The sequence below is a fragment of the Vulpes lagopus genome, chromosome 22 (assembly GCF_018345385.1).
Source record: "Vulpes lagopus strain Blue_001 chromosome 22, ASM1834538v1, whole genome shotgun sequence".
NCBI lineage: Eukaryota > Metazoa > Chordata > Mammalia > Carnivora > Canidae > Vulpes > Vulpes lagopus.
The window spans coordinates 17,933,663-17,946,768 of record NC_054845.1 but is presented as its reverse complement, the minus strand read 5'-3'; the positions used below and the strand labels follow the sequence as shown (position 1 = coordinate 17,946,768).

General features: G+C 35.8%; 1 protein-coding gene across 1 annotated transcript in view; it reads left to right on the top strand.

Annotated features, from left to right (window-relative positions):
• The window catches only part of KANSL1L (KAT8 regulatory NSL complex subunit 1 like), a 112,931-nt gene that overhangs the window by 96,911 nt on the left and 2,914 nt on the right, over positions 1 to 13,106 (top strand). Inside the window, exons 10-14 of the mRNA XM_041737292.1 lie at positions 5,493 to 5,621; positions 7,963 to 8,081; positions 8,867 to 8,991; positions 10,471 to 10,525; positions 11,687 to 11,799. Coding sequence (XP_041593226.1) covers positions 5,493 to 5,621; positions 7,963 to 8,081; positions 8,867 to 8,991; positions 10,471 to 10,525; positions 11,687 to 11,799 — 541 coding nt within the window. The remainder of the gene's footprint in view (positions 1 to 5,492; positions 5,622 to 7,962; positions 8,082 to 8,866; positions 8,992 to 10,470; positions 10,526 to 11,686; positions 11,800 to 13,106) is intronic.

Sequence of the window (13,106 nt, the reverse complement as noted above, 5' to 3'; positions counted from 1 at the left end):
TACAACAGAGTTCATTCTTCTCTTCTTTGTGTTTGTTGAAATTTTTTCACAGTATAAAAAGTTTTTTAAAAGTTGAAAGCACTAAGAACAAGGAGCAGTTGTCTAAGCTTAGGGAAAAAAGACTAAAGAAATACAGGAAAATATAGGTTATGTTCATGTACTTTTTCATGATATAATTCTACTTTGAATTTATACTGAGACTAATTTTTAAAGAAAAAATGTATGCATGAAGGTGCTTATTTTAAGAATGACCATAATTGAAATATCATGATAACAACTAGCTCTAACAGCTAGCATAGTTAAATAATAATATCGGTAACAAGAAGAATGTTGGGCTACCATCTGAAAATATAACAATGAGGAGTGAATTATCAAATTCGAAAACTACAGTTGTACGTGGATTTAAATGGAATTACATTTTAAATGTAAATATTAAATGTATGCATGTGTATGACTGGAAGGAATATACAAAAATGAAATTATATGCTATTAGATAAGAGATTAGGTGATTATATTATTTCTAACGTTGTTATTTATCTGACTTAAAAAGATAGGGCAGCATAAATGTGTTAGGTATAGTATTAATAGTAACATATCAATAATGTAATGACATGCTAGTAATGGGGAATTAAGAGCTAGGAATGGAAGACAGATGAATGCTACAATATTATTAGGCAAATCAGTGAAGTATATTCTATTGTATCCCAACTTCACCTCCCTTATTTTCTTTCCCTTCTCTCCCAACCCAAATAATTATGCATTCATTAGATTTCATTCTACATATGCAAGTCTGAAAAAGCTGGTCATTATTATTTGTTGTTAGCGATTTCTGTAGAATTAAGCAAAACTAGAGTTCAATATTTATTGACTCTGTGCCAGGCAGACTGTTCAGTGCTGAAGAATCAAAGGTGAATCATAGGGAATCAAAGAAATTATAAGGTGTAATAGGAGGAAGCAGACATACAAATAACTATTAAAATGATGTGGCCACAGATAGGATAAAACGTCTAAAAAAGGCAGTGTGTAACTCTCTACCTAGAGGAAGGGAGGGATAAGGATGATGGGGAATGGGCAAGAAGACTCGAGAAAGATGGTGATGCCAAACGTAGCTTTACATACTTAGTTGGAATTTAGAAGAGTAAAGTGTTCCAAATCATTGTTCCTCAAACTTCTATGTACAAATTACTTGAGGAGTGTTAGAATGCAGTTTCTGACTCAGTAGGTCTGGAATGGGGTCTGATTCTGCATTTCTAACGAGTCCTAGGTGATTCAAATACTGTGGGGCCCTACTGGTTTTAAAATGGAAACAAACGTGATTTGTCATGGAGACATAAAACAGTGTGATGTGTTCAAGTATATACAAAATGTCTGATATTTTAGGGTAAATGTTAAGTGTGTGAAGGTAAGTAGATGGATGTTTGCTTTGCCGTGGCGCTTTTCTGTATCCAGAAGAATTTTAAGAAAGCACAGCTGACTTCAGGTAACAAGTAGGGAAAAGACAAATTGTAGTGGGTTGAAGAGTGAATGATTGGTTGCCCATTCTGAGGAAATAGGAGCAAAGCCACTTATGGGCTGTACTCATCAAAATACGCAGTCATGAAAGACATAGGACAGTGAAACTGTTTCAGATATAAGAAAACTCCAGACACATGACAACTAAACGCAGAGTGAACAGAATCTTCTACAAAGAACATTATAGGAGTAACAAGTGAAATTTGAATGATTCCATAGTTAATAGTTTTGTCAATTGTGTGTGATGTTAGAATGCCCTGGTTTTTGAAAAATACATGTTGACATATTGAGAGGGACATTGTGTCAGCAACTTAGTTTCATCGGAGTTCAGAAAAATAAATACGATAAACTTAACATTTGTGGAATCTGAATAGAGGGTATAAGGGACTTCTTTTACTATTCCAAGTCTTCTGTTAGTCTGACACTATGTCAAAATGAAGTGTGTTTTGAGTGGAACACTGGCACACACAACCCACCCCAGGAAGCCAAGACCTAGGTCTCAGGCCTCTTCCCCTGCACATGCTCATATCTAAACCCACCATCAGTGCAATCTTACTCATTTGTTTCAAACATGCCCCTGTCTTCACTTCTATCACGTTCACAGTCCAGCCTAATGAGCCTTTATCTGTGCTCCTTGAAATAGCCCATTCATTTTTCCAATCCCTGTAGCTAGTTGATCTCTTCAAAATATGTCGCATCTGCTCCCCGCCCCCATTCCTTAAAATATCTGAAGAGGTAATATCCTGGGGGACCCCTGTAGGCACTACCCACCCAGGACTCCTCCTCCTTGCTCATGGTTCTTTTTCACCATATTCCCTGCTCTACACTAACTGCTGTTCCACCTACCAAATCTGGCTCCCCGTTGCTTTGGGCCTTTGTACATACCATTCTCTCTTCCTTCCCCTTGCCATCAGGTAGTTCTGTTCATATTTGAAATCTGTCACTTTACCTGGGGTTCTTTTCCTAGAGCTCTTTTACTGTTATATACTCCCATTAACTTCTTTTTTTTTTTTCCCATTAACTTCTCTAATTAGTACTTTTCTGTTACACATTGTAGTTCTTGAGACAACGTCTGTAATCTCCATTAGCCACAAAGATCAGGACTGGTTTTGCTCACTGGTGTCCCCAAGGTGTATAACAGTGCCTGGCATAGAATTAGCCCTCTATGAAAGGGAAGGCAGGACATAGGAAAGATACTCCTGGGTCAAGGTGTGTTTTCGGATAGAATTCAGGAGAGGATTTTGGAGACCAAGAACGAAAGGCTATAAGCAGGTGAAGAGAATGTGTAGTTTGATTTTGAATTGTCGTATTTCCTATTGCTTCAAGAGTCCATTGCAACCTGATAAGATACTAAGGGAAAATAAGTGTAAAGAAAATTTAAGTAAAATTCAGTAAAAAGTACCCCCTTAGGAAAGATTGAAGTTTCTTCAAAAAGATTGATTTGCTTTTAGAAAACAAGGAAGGTGGTGAATTGCTTTTAGAAGAGGTGAGTGAATGGACTTCCAGTTTGCTTTAAAAACACTCCAGAAATGTTTCCATTAAAACGAGAGAGGCCGTTGTTGGATTACCTGCCCGGTCCAGGCGTGTTATACATTTAAAAACCTCTCACAATCCCAGTCACCCCTTTCTAGAATGAGTTATGCCTGCCCATTTATTTTGCTTTCTCTGTGTCCTGTTGGTAAGAAATCGCGGGGGCCGTCTTAGAATTCTGCCATTTTCCCTGAGCTATTTTTTAAAAGATTCCTGTAAGAGAGGCAGACGGAGAGGGAGAGTCCCAAGCTGACTCCAAGCTCAGTGCAGTCTGACAAGGGCCTGATCGCACAACCGGAGCGGAACTGAGCGGGCGCTCAAACGACAGAGCCACACGGTGCGCCTCCCTGAGCTCTCTAAAGTCAATGTTCTGTTTTCCAGCGTCTAGCTCTGCTTTGTCCTTTCTTTCTTTGCAGTAATCTTTATCCCTTTTCTCGTAACTTTTAGGGTATCTTTATTGTGAAGCGATGTACGATGAAGATTTTGTTTTCCCCATCTGACACTCATGAGCTCTTGAAATCTTTCAGAATTTTTTTTTTTTTTTTTTTTTTTGCCTACCATTGCCTCTCATTCTGTGTTGCCCCGTTTTGGTTTGTCCTTCCTCCCCCATATTTCCACCACTCTATTCCTTGGAGTTGCACGGTTCCTGCCTGACCCACCGATGGTCATGCCCAGCCACGTCCATTCTGTTATTCAGCGGTCAGTAATGGTTCTTAACACTTGAACAATTATATTTCCCATTTCTTAAGTTTTCCTAAAGGAACCTCTTTTGCCTGTTTCTTTTGGCAGTTAGTTGTTTTAAAGACTTGCTATTTGTATTCTGTGAATCCACTCACTCTTTCTTGAGAGGGTTCGTTGGTTTGTACCTCTTGTTTTTTATGGTGTTCGTATTCAGGATTTTGGAGCTGTGTTCTCAGCTTTAACGTTGACATTCACTATTAAGACTTGTGCCACTGTTATTTACGGGATCCTTTTCATAGGTGGGGTAGACATTTGCACTCAATACTATTTTCAGAAGCAGTTAGGGACAGGCAGGACGTATTTCAAAGTGAGGCACTTGGACATTGCTTTCTCTCCGCCCATTCCTTTTTCTGCTCAAGACTCTAGATTTTGTTACCTATTGAGGCAGATAATCTCCAGGAGTGTGGCTGAGGAGTTGGCATGTGTAGTCAGACTATCAGAGAACTATCCGTCCAGGTAATTGTCCAGCTCCATTTCCCTTTCTTCCAGGTCAACAGCATATGATCATTTTTATGGCAGCACTTTCCCTGCTTTTGCACCATTTGTTCTCCCAGTTCCATGTATCAGTCTTTCTTACAGGGATTCCTCCCAAATTCTGCTTTACGTACAAGTTCTCTTTTACTGCTTGCTAATGTGGATGTCTATGCACAGATCTGTGCATATGTCTAAAACTTTTGTCTATTATTTTTAGGGTGCTTTGCAATCTTGAAATCAGAGTCCCAGTTACTGTTGGTAGACCATCCTTTTATTTTCAGCATTGGCGAGAATTTGGCACTTTGGCCTACATTTTTTTCATCTCCAAACCCTTCAAAAAAGAAGCCGACTTGGTTTTTAATCCAGTACTGGAAATATGGGGTTCAGATAGGCAAGAACAATGGTGATGAAACTAACATTTATTGAATATTTATGCCATATCCTTCTAATGATTATTACAGGGATTAATTCATTTAATCCTCAGGCCCATGATAGCTGCTCTTATCCCTATTTTATAGATAAGGCAACTGAGGCACAGAGATATTAAGTGACCTAGAGGTTTTAGAAAATACAGTGCTTTTAAAAAGTGGAAGAATGGTGCTGTACTGTCAGTTTGATGGAATCTGGTTCTTGCTCTCAAGAGGTCCCTGTCTTTTTAACTTTGTAGAATTCTTGATCTTGAATTTTTATTTTTTAGAGATTTTATGCATGAGACACAGAGAAAGAGACATAGACAGAGGGAGAAGCAGGCTCCATGCAGAGAACCCGATGCAGGACTCAATACTAGGACCCTGGGATCATGCTCTGAGCCGAAGGCAGATGCTCAACCACTTAGCCACCCAGGCGCCCCAGTCCTGAATTATCCTCAAATTTAAGGGTGAACAGAGATTCAGATTTAAGGGATTCAGATCATATTCAGCCAAAGTTTATAGACCTAAACCATACTCCTCCATAAAACTGTAATTTAGAAGACTCTGATAACAGGTTACCCTTCCTTTTCATCTCCATCAAGTAATGGAGCAACTATAGGAAATTGAGCACTTCTTGAAGATGTTTTTAAGGAATCTTATTATGGGGATTTTCAGTTTAGGAGTATTCCATATTGGTATATAAGTATTTCTCTTGTGTAATCCTGAATTGGTGAATTAATGTTCTGCAATGTTGGAAGTAAAAACAAATTAACATGTTCATTATGTGTTACAGAAAACTTCACATTTCCTTTCTATTTGTTTTAGTACATAATACTTCTCTGAATCAGTGGAGAAATGGATATTCTCCTACATGCAAGCCTCAGATAAGGTCAGAATCTTCTGCACAGCTGTTCCAGGGAAGAAAGAAAAGACACTTGAGTGAAACAGCATTAGGTAGGTTAAAATGAGGATAGGATATGAGCACTAGAACTAAAAATTGAAAATAAATTCTGATCTGCAAAGAACCTTTGCTTCATGGAAGTTTATAATCCAGAATAGTCCCTGTTACACAAAATATCCATGGTCCTATGAAAGTTAAACAGCATATTCATGTCGTCAGTTCAGAATTTTCTCTGGACTGGGCATTCATCTACTTTATGGCAATTAAGGATTTCTATCTTATATTCCCTAATTACAGTTATCTTCTACTGACTATTCTCTTGGACATAACTTAAGCCTCCAACATTGTGTTCTGGATTCAAAATACATCAGTACAAAGTTACCTTCTAGAAATTACCATTTCTGGTAGTTACTGTGGAGGTCACAGTTCACTGAAGCTTCCTCAGAATTCTGAAAAATTGGATGAGAATCACCTAATGTAACTCAACCAACTAGTTCAATTTCCCTTAGAGACTTAAGAGTTCCAAGATGATCGATAAGTATTGTTGAAATTACAAAGTGGGGTTTGTTATGGGGATTTAGGGCTATCAAATAGTTTCCAGAATTATTACAAGCAATGATTAAAAAATGAGACTTACCAAAAACATACTTTAAATGGCAAATTATTTGTTTCGTTTCTTGTTCATTGTTCCAGTGGACAAAACACTATATAGTCAGGTATTCATTCCCCAGATGTAATATGTCAATATATCCAGTAATTTAGAAACTGCATTCAAGATGTACTGGACTCTATACTTAATGGATTGAACACATTCATCACTGTCTCTAGAAATCCCACCATCACTATCTGATAATCACTACTTGATGAGCTAGTGTGGCACAAAATTAAACTCCTAGCCACAACCAGAGGTTTCACTGTGCTTTTTCTAGTGCCTCAACCTTAAGACAGCTGAGTCTCCTTAGCTTTTGAAGAACTTACATGTACAGATCTTCCTCTTGCCTTATGACAGGGTGACATCCCAATAAACCCATGTTAAATTGAAAATATCTTGAGTCAAAAAACTATTTAATACACTAACCTAATAAGTACCACAGCTTAGCCTCAAATGTGCTGAACACATTAGCCTACAGTTGGGCAAAATCACCTAACACAAAGTCTATTTTATAATAAAGTGTTAGATATCTCATGTAATCTATTGAATACTGTGCTGAAACAGTACAGCATGGTTGTATGGGTAAGAATGGTTTTAAGTGTATTGATTGGTTATCTTCGCAATCACAAGGCCGACTAGGAGCTATGGCTTGTTGCTGCTCGGCATGAGTATCCTACTGCATACTGCTAGCCCAGAAAAAGGTGAAAATTCAAGGTATGAGATTGCTACTGAATGCCTGTCAGTTTCAGGCCGTCATAAAGTTGAAAAATCCTAGGTTGAACTATTTTAGGTTGAGGACTGATTATGTATCAACACACAGAAAACTTCTGTCTCTTAATAAGATTCATTATGAAAAAATCACATTACCTAAGATTTGAAATATTTCACTTGAATTTATCTAATTTCAAGTTTGATGGAAATACAGGAAGAAAACAAGTAAGATGCTATACATTACAAAGAAGTAACTAGATAACTCCCTCAAGTGCAGGACATGAAAAACTCTTGCAAATTTTAAGAAACCTAAAAGACAAAAGACAAAAACCAAGTTCAATATGTGGATCCTGAGGACATTTTTTTAACAACTAGAAAAATACAAATATGGATGGGGTATTCGATTTTACACTACAAAGGAAAACACTTTTTAAGATCAGAAGTAAAATAAGGGTGGTAAATAAGGGAATAAATGTATACTCACAAATTAGGGAATCAAAACAAATGGAAAAAGGAAATATGGAACAAACACAGAAAACACCAAGAGTAGCAAAGTTGTGATCAACATCTTCAGAGAAAAGAGAAACCCATCGATGAAATACAAGGACAGTATAAATGAATAACAGGCCAAGAACTTTTAGAAGTCTCAGTAGAATGCTCAGAAGATCTAGTTAAGGAAATCTCCCAGAAATTAGAACAAAAGTCAGATATAAGAAAATGAGAGAATAGAGAAAATTAAGGAGATCTGTCTTTGGAGGCTAACATCCAAATAAAAGACATTGGAGAACACATGAACAGAGTGAAGGGCAAAGATGAGATTTAAAAAATGATATGTACTGGATAAAAACTTATCAGGATCCCCTGAAAATGGAAATAATTGTGACAGAACTGTGGGTAAGATTTTTCCATTTCCTTAATTTTTTGATACATAAATTAAAAAAAAAAAAGGAAGCATGTTATCTAAGTAGGAAAGTAATTTTAACACCTGTCTGTGTAATGTATGACATTCTCTATGGTTCTTTTCATGGCAGGAGAAAGAACCAGATTTGAAGAATTTGCTTTTCAACGCACAGAACCAGGATCCCATAGCAATTTTACTGCTGTTACTAATGTCAATGTTATATCAAGAACCCAGAATTCATCATCACAAGTAGGCTTTTTTTTTTATTCTGAACTCTAAAATTGCTTTATAGACTTAAAACTTGCCGATAAAAAAAACTTTAGAATATTGTTAATCTATAAAGTCTTACTTTACTAGCACATGACATTTAGAAATAATTAGGTAGCAATATATATGATTTAATTGTTTTTAAACTAGTGAGCTAATTACTCAGTAATCCTTTATCATGGCTTTTTTTTTCCTCCTGTGTGAAAAACTATCATAACCATCTCTCCTCCTTACTATGAGGCTTAATAGGAATCCAGCATTTGTGGTGGTCTTATTTGTCATCTGGTCATAGAACAGAGGTTAAAAGGTAAAAGGGTTTAGAAAAAACTGTAAAGCCAAGGGGCTGGGAACACATAAAAGAAGGTTGTAAAAATGAGGTTTACGAAGTGGTACACCAGATATTTCATAGTCTTTCCGAATAAGGAAGTGTGTTGGTTAAAACGATCATTTCCATGATGTTCAGGGTGCTTTATGGTAACTTCTTTGATAAGTCTTTTACAATTTAAGGCATTCTTATTTTCTGTGATTTTAAAAACAAGCTTATATGTATGTAAATCTAAACTGTATACCCGCCAAAAGGGACTGTGCTGTTTTACGGAAGATAAGGGTGTTTCTTGTTTTTCTTAACATTTTGTAGTCAGGTCTACCATAACATATTATAGAATGTGTACAGTATAGCAGTATACCTACTGGATACCTCACGAGAAGAGGGCATCAGCACAGCTAACTAGATACTGTTGTAAAACTACTGTGATCCTACTCTGCAGAACACTGCACGACGGAGACTGAGAAGTGAGAGCTCTTATGACATAGATAACATCGTGATTCCCATGTCATTAGTTGCGCCAGCAAAGTTAGAGAAACTCCAGTATAAGGAAATACTTACTCCAAGGTATGTATACTTACATCTTTTTATCTCCTCTCTTTCTTCTTTTTCTTGAATAAATTTACGTTTTTAGAGTGAAGTTAAAATTTTAATTAATGAAAGGAAGATGCTCCTCTCTCCCTTCCTTCACTTGTAAAACCATGGAGGGAAATAGGTGAAAGAACCCTTTATATGACTCATGCTAAAAGTGCCATATATTATCACTTTGTCAATTTTTATTAAGAATTGGAAATTCCTAAGACTGATTAGAATTGGAAATTCCTAAGACTGATTTACTCTGTACTTAGTCTTTTATTCAGTGATGTTATGTGTATATACATGGCCCAAAAAGGCACTTTAGGGATGTAAATAAGTATAGTAACAAATAAATAATCCTTGCTCTTCAAAATGGAGTTTTGCACAAGATTGCAACAAGTTCGAAGAAAGCAACTACCTTGGCAAGGGGTATTCACATTGTAGGACAGTAACACTTGTAACAACAAAAGTAAGATTTTGATGTATTATTGCCAAATCAGCAGTACACACATTAAATGCATAAGTGGGAAGATTTAGGAAGACATCATGAAGGAGGGAGAAAGAACAAAATTTATGTAATTTACGCAGGGAAATCCCAACAAAGGCACATGGACGTGTGCAAGGCTAAGCCAGAGACAGAGATTTTTGTGTAGGGAGATAAAGTTATGATTAGAAGTTAGATTATAGATGTTCCAGAATGGAATGCCACACAGAGATCTGCTTCTTACTGGCAGTGAAGTTAGTCAAGTTTTTTTTGTTTTGTTTTGTTTTTTTTTTTTTTTTTAGCAAGGATGAAAGCAGTTTCTTAAGAATGTCAGTCTGGCATGAGGAAGTAGATAGAAGAGGTTGGAAACAGAGTTATAAGCTCAGTGACAACTACAGTTAATTCCTACCCATCTCTATTCTAGCTGATTTCAAATGTTCCTATTCCTAATTACTTTGAGGTATTATGAATGAATCTGTTGAGCTCTCCAAATATGTAAGGAGTAACATTTGTGGTTATGATGTTCTGCAGCAATGTTTTTCAATCTTTGGAAGGTTGGCGCTACCTGGTTGTGTTGGTTGTTTAAATACAGAGGAATTCTGTGATCCAGTGCTTAAACTTGAGAGGCCATGATGGGTGTCTTCACACAAAGAAATTGGCAAATGCTCAAATCAGAGCTCTTCTCCCCTCTTCTTCCTGCCAAGCCACTGTCTCAGCATCTACTGACTTAATTCAAAATCAGTACATTTGTAGGTATAAAACAGAGCTATGCAGAAGAGACTGTTTACTTTAAGACCAAAAGTAAAGTCTCTTTTTCTCTCAACATAAATCACTCTTTAAAAAAAAGAAAAAAAAAGTATGAAAATACAACCATATGAATTATGGAAGCCCTAAGGAAAGAAAACACTACTGCATTAGCTGTGCTTAGTGAATGCAGTTGCTACACTTATTTAACAAAAGCTGAAATCGGTTTGTATCTTCAACAGCTGGAGGATGGCTGTTCTTCAACCTTTGGATGAATATAATGTAGGTGAAGAAGAGGTAAGTTGCCTTTCACTTATGGATAATTGCACATTATATATTATGAAGCCTGCTTAATTTGGTTTTTGAAGACTAAAGGGAACTATAAGCTCTTTAACATGCAGATTTTTTTTTTTCACTTATGAAAACAAAGTTCTCCATTTAGGATATGAATTTCATTAGAAAAATGTTTTTGTGCAAGTTTACAAAGAATAATATATAATGAAAAACACAAATATATCATTTGCATGCATGAGTTGTTGAAATACTGAATTTACATTAATATCTACATTCATTCCCAGTAGGAGTCATGTTTTTTTGCATGAGATTTACTCCTAATATTCAAGCCTACAGCACCATATTCAAAACACTGGGAACAAACTGCTTTTGAATTTGGAAAACTTTGGACCTAAGAAAGTAATGTGAATGTAACGGATACATCATGTAAGACATAGAGGGAGTCTAGGATAGTTCTCATAATCACATATTAATGTTTCTATAGAGAAATATTTCTAGAATTTAGCCAGATCAGGCTATATAACTCAATGAATTATGAACCACTAATTTCAGAGTTTTAGAATTGCAGGGAAAGGGACTGTGAGCCTGTATAGGTAAAACTTACATATTAAGAAAGGAACAATTTCAGAGAAAAATACTATATAATCAAACTAATTTGAAAGTGATGTTCTGTAGAAGCAGCATTATGTAAGACATTTTCTGCCATAATCTATGCCCTGACTCTGTTTTTCAGCTACCAAAATTAACTTTTTAATGCCCTTTCCTCTTTTAATATGCTTTTCCCTAATTCAGAATAATCCTAGGCAGGAAACTCAAATTTTTAAACCACTATCACCAGTCTTAGAATTCCAGATAAATTGATTTTCATTTTTCTCAGTTTTACTTTTCTTTGATATAATATTCCTAGAACAGTGTATTCCATAAAGGGCAATCAATACTGTAAACCTATTTGTAATCTAGGTACATCTTCAAACGTGACCCAAGAAAGAAAAAGTTGTGTTTAAAACTATTATGGAATCTGAAGCTCATCTCATAACCTTTGTTCTCTCAATTTAGATTTATTTTAGAGTTTTCTTCCTATATTCTCTTGATGAGGAATTGTTTGACCTGTTCTCATATTTCAAAATGTTTCTGATAAAAGAAAAACTTTATTTCTAATTCCAGGTAGAAGATCTTTCTGATGAAGTCTTCTCCCTAAGACACAAAAAATATGAAGAAAGAGAGCAAGCCAGATGGTCACTATGGGAGCAAAGCAAGTGGCATAGAAGAAACAACAGGCAGGTGTTATCAATTTAAAAACCAGACCCATGAAATCCATGCTGAATGATAATGAGAGACCACTAAAAAGGAAGAAAATATATTGTTTAACATCAGTTATTTTGCACTAGATGTGAAACACGTCATTTCCCTGAGTATATTCAAAATATATTTTGGTTAATTAGTGATGAAATGTTTCTGTATTTTCCTCCACTCTGTTTCTCATGCTTATTGTCAGCCTGAAGAATAGATTTAACTCAGCAAACAATGTGAAAATGTTCCCTACATAAAGTAGGTCATTTCAATGCACTCTTAAACACTAGGGATTAGAATCTGGGTGATCTATTTTAAGATAACCACTTAAAAAATATGTTGTTCTTAAAATTTTTCTCAAGAAACCTGTCCAGTCTAAAAGGCAGATGGTCTAAAATACTTTGAATATGACTTTAGGGGAATGGAAATGAAATCCTAAAAACATAATCAGTAATTATATATTTGAGAAAGTCCATGGTATTTTATATTTACACCTATGTTTTAATATAGACAAAACTCACAAAGCAAAATCATGTTGAAGTCTGATAGTCACTAAATTTAGTGTGGGGGCATGTCTCATTTACTTAGTACAGCTGACCCTTAAACACAGGTTTGAACTATATGGGTCTACCTATACACAGACTTTTTATAATATAGTACAGTCCTCTAAATGTATTTTCTTTTATCTAGCTTACTTTATCTGGCTTACTTTATTGTAAGAATACAGTATATACTACATATAGCATACAAAAGGTGTGAATAGATTGTTTATGTTATCAGTAAGGCTTCTGGTGAACAGTAGGCTATTAGTAGTTAAGTTTCGGGGCAATCAAGTTATATGCAAATTTTTGACCACATAACGAGGTTGGTGCTAACCCCTGTGTTATTCAAGGGTCAGCTGTTACTTTTTGTTTTTTTTTTTAAGATTTTATGTTTAAGTAATCTCCCCACATCCAGTGTGGGGCTTGAACTCACAACCCAGAGACCAAGAGTCGCAGGCTATGCTGATAGTCCCATTTCTCTATTTAGGTCTCAGAATATCCAGATTTGTTGTAGATCCTTATTCCAAGAGCTGTCTTAACATATAGGAGACTCAATTCTCATCTTTCTCCACATTCCAGAGATATAACTTTCCAGAAGTAGAAGAAAATGTGAATCGAGTCCTACACGGATGACATTATAATATAGAATACTCTGGAACTCAGAAAGACTGTGAAGGTCAAGTAGCTGTCCTTTCTCATTTAAAAACAAAAATTACAAAAAAACCCTCAAAAATTCAAACCCACTATTATAA